Below are 7,500 nucleotides of genomic sequence, written 5' to 3'. Positions count from 1 at the left end.
AATATAGCAAAATAAAAACACATGGAAAAAGACAAACGGGGACCTAAAACTCTTCTGTACTCCATGAAGGTGAGGCCAGGAAAGTTGATGAAATTCCACCTCGGCAACTCAGCATTTATTTGATCCGTTTTATTCTATTTGTCAGAAGAGTGAACGATGGAGAATATGAACCGCAAACTTTGAGGGTGTTTCAATGTTTGAATTGAAGTGAAGGGGTTTTTACAAACACCGAAATGAGAACCTAAGACTGAAAAATTAAATCCAGTTGAGCAACAGATTGAAGTAAAACTGGTATAAAATCGAGATATTCAGATTGGTTTCAATTTTTCTTAGTCCTTCAGAGCCATTAGGCCCATAGAGTCGGAGTTTATCCCGGTTTCTATAGTATGAAACAGACAATAGCAATTACTTGCTATCCCTTGGATGGGACGCTACTCTATCGAAAAGTACTTTCCGCCTCAACAGACTCAGCTACCCATTTACTGCTGGGTGTACAGGGGTCGGAAAAATCTCGAATGCAACCGGGATCGATCTTAGTCCCTTTGCGTGTTAAGCGAGTGCTCTAGCAACTGAGCTACCGGGACCCCTTATGTTTTCATACCAGTCGTTAATTCAGAATTTGAATTTATGCTCGTTGAAACTTGAATCAATTGAAATGTTGAAGATAACTCATGGTAAAAAGACAAAATAAGTAGACACTCATTGGATATCAAATCAACTAGTGTGTTATAATGTGCATTATTCCAGCTCTCTCATTAGAAAACCTTATCATTTCTTAGTAAATACGAAATCGTTGAAGAATGCTTTGAACGCGTTGAATAAAAAAAAATTATTCAACGATTGCAGAATATTAGATCTAGATACTCACTTTTTATCGGTGTGAAAAAAGGTTTAAAAGACAGCTGAATGGCATGAATACAAATCAAATGTTTTTGGTTTTGGGTCAAATTGTCATTCAAGAAGAAGGAGAAAGATACAAGCTTGGTGTGGTTTTGGGCACGATAAAAATAACTCGTTTAATAAATACAAAGAGATGACCGATTCGTATATTAAACCTCACCACATTGTTACTAAATTTCATTAGGAGACCGTAATACAAGACGCTTGCTTGGTTTTGGTTCTGTAATTGTTTTTTTAAAGTGAGGAATGCAAGTGGGGATGGGGAAGCGCGCAACGCTAAAAATGAAATAGAATTGGGTGGTGCAACAATGATGAGTTACTTCTCACTAAACTGTATTAACCAGACTATAACAGTTCATGTTCATGGTGGTTACACATGGATTTATGTGTTGGTTCATTATACTTCCGGATGACAATGTTGTGAGATTTTTAGCCAAGTGCATACTATCTATAAAATCATATTGTTTAAAAAATTTATGGTGATTCTACCATTCTATGATGCAAGGCAGAGCCCTTGCTTTTTATATACTGTTAATAACCACCATTTGATCCAAACGTTTTTCCAATGAGCAAAAAATGATCATCATTTAGCTGGGTTTAGTGAAATCTAAGCCATCATGTCCAAATGCAACACAATTTATAAGAGGGTTTCAGGCATACGAGCCAAACAGTGTGATATTTGAGTTTTGAAACGGACTATGGGAATATCGACTCAAAAAACTATTATGCAAGGGTGATTATAATACTTGAAATTGAATTTATAGCTTAAAAGAACAAAAGAGAGATTTGGTTTATGCTTCTTCGTTTTACACTGGATGAAAATATAATACCGTAAAAGAGCTTTAGAACTTCTTATCTCTGAACAATGTTTTAAAAGTATGGAAGCCATCGGCTCAATCTGATATCATGTCGACTATTTTATAGTAACACATGCAGATGAAGATGAAGATGAAGATGAAGCCAAATAAGAACGGATAATTTCTAATAAAGACAATCAGAAAATATGGAAGATTGGGATAATGCTCTTCATTAAAGTATCATCATTTCCCCTTTAAAGGATACAGTTAACCAAAATTATATATATTTGGCTTTAAACTCGATTTTTAGAATATTACCGTTTTGAGGCGGTGGGTCAAACTTATATGCTCCACTAATCAGCGGATCAAACCTCTGAATCCCCGATTTTCACGATTGATAAATCAAAACTCTGAATTCTAAATACCAACTTGTTTTATTAAATTTTTGATACTTGAGCGGTCAGATCGGCCAACCATGGGTTAATGAATACATAAATATCTCATTCACAGAGACTCCTCCTGGATACAAGAAATACAAAGGCGTTAATTACGGACTTGTGAATAAAAATCTAAAATTTAGCGAAGCAGCGACAGAGTGTGAGAAAGTAAATGGTTACATTGCTTCGCCCAAGAACGAAGCTGAGAACAACTTTATCTCTTCGCTAAGGTATGAATGTTGTCAACACTGGCTACACTACAACAACAATCTCTACTAATAGAAATTATACTAGCTCTGTTTACTAATATTACCACTACCACTACTACTATTACTACTAATAATACTACTGCTGCTGCTGCTACAACAACAAAAACTACAAAAACTACTACTGCTGCTGCTACAACAACAACAATAACAACAATAACAACAACAACAACAACAACAACAACTACTACTACTACTACTACTACTACTACTACTACTACTAGCTCTACTACTACTACTACTACTACTACTACTACTACTACTACTACTACTACTACTACTACTACGACGACGACGACTACTACTACTACTACTACTACTATTACTACTACTACTAATACTACTAATACTTCTAATATTACTACTACTACTACTACTACTACTACTACTACTACTACTACTACTACTACTACTACTACTACTACCTGTGCGGCTATGTGGTCTAGTGGTATGACACTCGCTTTCGGATCGGAAGGTCCTGGGTTCGAGCCTCGCTCGACGCATAGTTGAGTCCTTGGAAAAGACTCTTTACTCACATTCTCTCACCGTACTCAGGTGTAAAATGAGTACCTGGCCGTTAACAGCGTTGTCTTTGTCCGAAAAATTGTAATATCGCCTAACAGGCGTCATGTCTCGTCCTACATGTTAAATGTTACTGTTGACCAGGGACCCCTTGTAAAGCGCTTTGAGCACGTTAAGTGGATATTGCGCTATATAAAAGCTCATTTAAAAAAATAATTTTACTACTACTACTACTACTACTACTACTACTACTACTACTACTACTACTACTACTACTACTAGTAGTACATTAGTAGTAGTAGTAGTAGTAGTAGTAGTAGTAGTAGTAGTAGTAGAAGAAGTACAACTACTATCAGTAGCATGGCTCAGCGGTACGGTCTTTGCTCGGTACCCGAAAGATACCGAGTTCGATTACCCTCCTCGTTGTGTGGCCTTAAGAAAGTCATCTCGCCCTAGCTCCCTTTGCGGCGCTGCACTGCGGCTGACGCCTGGGTTATTCCAGTCTTCCCTTGGAATAGGCCATAAAGAGAAATTTCCCATGGGGGATGAATAAAGGGAATTTTGTTTTTTTTAAAATATTTATTTTACTACTACTACTACTACTACTACTACTACTACTACTACTACTACTACTACTACTACTACTACTACTACTACTACTACTACTACGACTACTGCTACTACCACTTCTACTACTATTACTACTAATACTACTCGATGATGATGATACTTGAATAGTATAAGTACAAAACATCTTATATACACACACACAATAAAGATAAAATTGATACTTGAATAGCATAAGTACAAAACATCTTATATACACACACACAATAAAGATAAAATTGATACTTGAATAGTATAAGTACAAAACATCTTATATACACACACACAATTAAGATAAAATTGATACTTGAATAGTATAAGTCCAAAACATCTTATATACACACACACAATTAAGATAAAATTGATACTTGAATAGTATAAGTACAAAACAACGTATATAAGCACACACAATAAAGATAGAATTGATACTTGAATAGTATAAGTACAAAACATCGTATATATATACACACAATAAAGATCAAGTTTATGCATAACTAATCATTCGCCCAAGTCTTGCTGATCATAAACCATGTGTATTTTTAAAAATATTTCTTAGAGGTGGATATGTAATTTGGCTTGGGGCATCCGATGCGAAGGTAGAAGGAACATTTGTATGGCAGGACGGATCAAAAGTTGAATGGTCAAATTGGGATCGTGGTATGTAGAATTTCAAGGCTTTTCTTAATTCTATATAAAAATAAATCTTTCAGTATGTGGTGTTCAGATAAGAGAGATAGATATTATTTTATTTTCCTGAGGATCATTAGTGAATAAACTAAGGTTAACTTTTTTAAAAGGTTAACTTAGGATACGCTTAAGATTCATAAAAATGTGACTTAAGTACCTAATCACTGGCTTGTTCAATGTATGTAGAAGTTGGTAAATATCATAACTATTCATAATCTAGAAAAAGAAAGTTGTCGAGACTCTTAACTTTTAAATAAAGTGTGTCAAATCTTCCTTTTTTGTTGACAGTTTTGTTTCGTGTCCTCTGTTAACATAATCTATCCTCTACAAATTCTATTGAACTTATATTAAGTTTGGTGGATTTAAGTGGCTTTACTGGAAATTGCCCACAGGTTAACTCTTTACGCCTGAAATGAACTTTTATTAACATTTATCTTGTCTCTGACAATTTGGAATAACAACATTTGACCAATAATATATGCTATATATATATATATATATATATATATATATATATATATATGATATATATACATATATATATATATGTATATATACATATATATATACATATATATATATATATATATATATATATATATATATATATATATATATATAAACAAGAAGCACGTGACTATTTACCTGTCGGAGCCAATATACATATCAATGGAACCTCGAAGTAAACGATACAAAAACGGAAATAACAGTGGTTGAACGGAACAAATATGATTGGAAATAATGTCAGGAAACTTGAGATATTGACCAACGAGGAAGAAGACATTCAAAGAAGGTAACAGCTAGCACAAAACGGCATACGGGACCTGTGGAATATTTGGTATAAGACATCATTAGCGAAAGTAAAAGAATATGCTTGTGCAAAGCTCTTGTACTACTAATACTGCTCTACAAATGTTGTACATGGGATTAACGAAAATAACTGGGACATTATAGGCGCCTTATAAAGAAAACAACTTCGTCGAATCATACGTATGATATGGCTAGACACGATTAGCAACCACGACCGCTGCACAGCATGACCTGTCAGTTATAGAATAAAACAACAGAGATGGCAGCTTCTTGGCCACATTCTCCGAAGAGACCATAACATACCGGCCCAGATAGCAATGAAAGAATACTTCAATGCTGGGAAGAAATACCACAAACGTACACCAACGTCTCTACCAACAACACTAAATGCCGACCAGTAGACATACCATCGTCTGCTCCAATCAGCACCGAGAGAATTTGTTTCTTTACAGCTATAAACAAAGAGTTCATCAAAACTAAAGACGGAACATGATCTGCTCGCTCTCAAAACATTGGCACAAGGTAGTGTTACGTGGAAAAAACTACAAACGGAGATCCAACAAGCAAACGACATGCTGACAACCGCAAAATTCACGCCAAGCGTTCTTGAGACTGATAATGATAGCCAGGGTCATCATCACATTCTTTAAATTCTCCAAAATGCAATAGAAGTTTGAAGGTTTAAACCAACGTGCACATATCATCAGGTCTGATCACTTAACATTGTTGTAATGGACGACATAATTCGTTGGTTTGAGAGTATTTCCAAGACAAGAATGATTACTATAATGATTTGGGTTATCAGACTTGCAAATAAATACACCTTTAATCCAACTAATTGCTATTATTGTAAAATCTTCACAATTTTGAAAGGAAATGTTCTGATGATTTTATCTAGATATTAAAAGCTTATGAGAAAACATCTATCTTTGTTTTTTAGGAGAACCAAATGATTGGCGTCGCAAGGAAGACTGTAGTGTTATGTTATCTGACAAAACCTGGAATGACCGTAGCTGTTATACAAGAAAGAGAGTTGTTTGTGCTTCAATTCCATCAGGTAATCTTCTCTGTTTGTTTTTCAACTAAAAACATTAAAAAAACAATTAAAAAACACACACACAAAAAAAAACAACTAATCATCTCAGACCCAAAAGGCCATGGAGACGGAGTTTATCCCGGTTTGTATAGCGTGAAAGGGACAAATGTAAGGGCTTGCTATCATTTAAATAAGACAATAGCGCATCGCAAAGTACTTTCCGTCAAGTCTGACAGACCCAGATACCCAACAATAGCTTATTTGACCAGAGGTAAAAAATACTCGACCTGGGATCAATCTTGGCCAATTTGCTTGCGAAGAAATTGGTCTACCAAATGAGAAATCACCCCCACCCCCCTTTTTTAAATTTAACTAATACCGCTTTCAATATCAATGGTCGGCGGATCAAACCTCTTTAGTCCCAATTTTCACGATCGGCGGATCAAAAGTCTGAAGTCTACATACGTGCTTTGCGCACCATGTTTTATTTGATTTTGATCAGAGGTTTGATACATTATTATTAAATATAACAACTTTATACGCATTTCTCGTATGAAGACTTCGGAATTTTGATCCGCCGATCGCGAAAATCGGGACTAAAGAGGTTTGATCCGTAAACCATCGTTATCCCGGATTGATATTAATTATTTATAGTCAAAACTATATAACGTTTGAGAAAGTTGTATGTATGCTTTGTTGATTGTTAGTCTAACGTTCATAAACCCACAGTTTGTTTTACCAGAGGCAAATCATAGACACCCGAATCGTCTGAAGTGGCAATAGGGTTTTACTAGAAAATTATGCGTATCTAGGCCAGGCCGTTGCAAGTTTCGCTCATAATGTTCATATGTAATTAGATTCAATAGTCTGACGTTACGTCGCCCAGCAACGGCGAGCAGCGAGGCTCTAGACAAAGAAAATCGGTACTTTTTATTCTTCATGCTGGCTAAAACTTTTCATATGTCATGTGATCAGAATGTATAAAAGTCAGAAGAAGATCATATTTATAATGTTTTTCTCCTCTGGATACACTTTTATGCTCGTCGGAGAAATATTTCATAAGGGCGTCCGCCATTGTTCAAATAGTTAAGAGCCAGTTACTAAGGTACCGTTCGTCATTGTGAGGGAAGTGACGTCATGACTGTTTAAGGTTATTGATGGTACACCCGTTAACAAGCATTAACCAATCAGAATATTTCCTGTCAGTTACCCCGTTTCGTCCCCGTGTGAAAATACTGAGATGCCGTCTGTGTATGCCAAAATACAATTAGGTCAGGCTCAGTTACTGAGTATTTCTCACAATATTTTGTCACACTGATGAAAGAATTGCAACGCAAAACCTGACGACACGATTCATTTTATCAATCATCTGTATTAAAATTGTGAGTGATGCTCAGGATCTGTGGGCTGTTTACTCCGGGTGATAGGCAAGCACTGAA

At 35.6% G+C, this 7,500-nt stretch overlaps 1 protein-coding gene across 2 annotated transcripts in view; it reads left to right on the top strand.

Annotated features, from left to right (window-relative positions):
- Window positions 1–7,500, top strand: part of LOC144964967 (uncharacterized) — a 113,227-nt gene that overhangs the window by 77,873 nt on the left and 27,854 nt on the right. For both annotated transcript variants that reach the window (XM_078899783.1, XM_078899782.1), the window contains exons 37-39: window positions 2,208–2,364; window positions 4,085–4,185; window positions 5,966–6,082. In XM_078899783.1, the coding sequence (XP_078755909.1) occupies window positions 2,208–2,364; window positions 4,085–4,185; window positions 5,966–6,082 (375 nt within the window). The remainder of the gene's footprint in view (window positions 1–2,207; window positions 2,365–4,084; window positions 4,186–5,965; window positions 6,083–7,500) is intronic.

This window comes from Berghia stephanieae, chromosome 2, assembly GCF_034508935.2.
Source record: "Berghia stephanieae isolate SIO BIC M18660-M18661 chromosome 2, UCSD_Bste_1.3, whole genome shotgun sequence".
Lineage (NCBI taxonomy): Eukaryota > Metazoa > Mollusca > Gastropoda > Nudibranchia > Aeolidiidae > Berghia > Berghia stephanieae.
The sequence above is the reverse complement of the archived record's forward strand: the minus strand, read 5'-3'. Positions and strand labels throughout refer to the sequence as shown.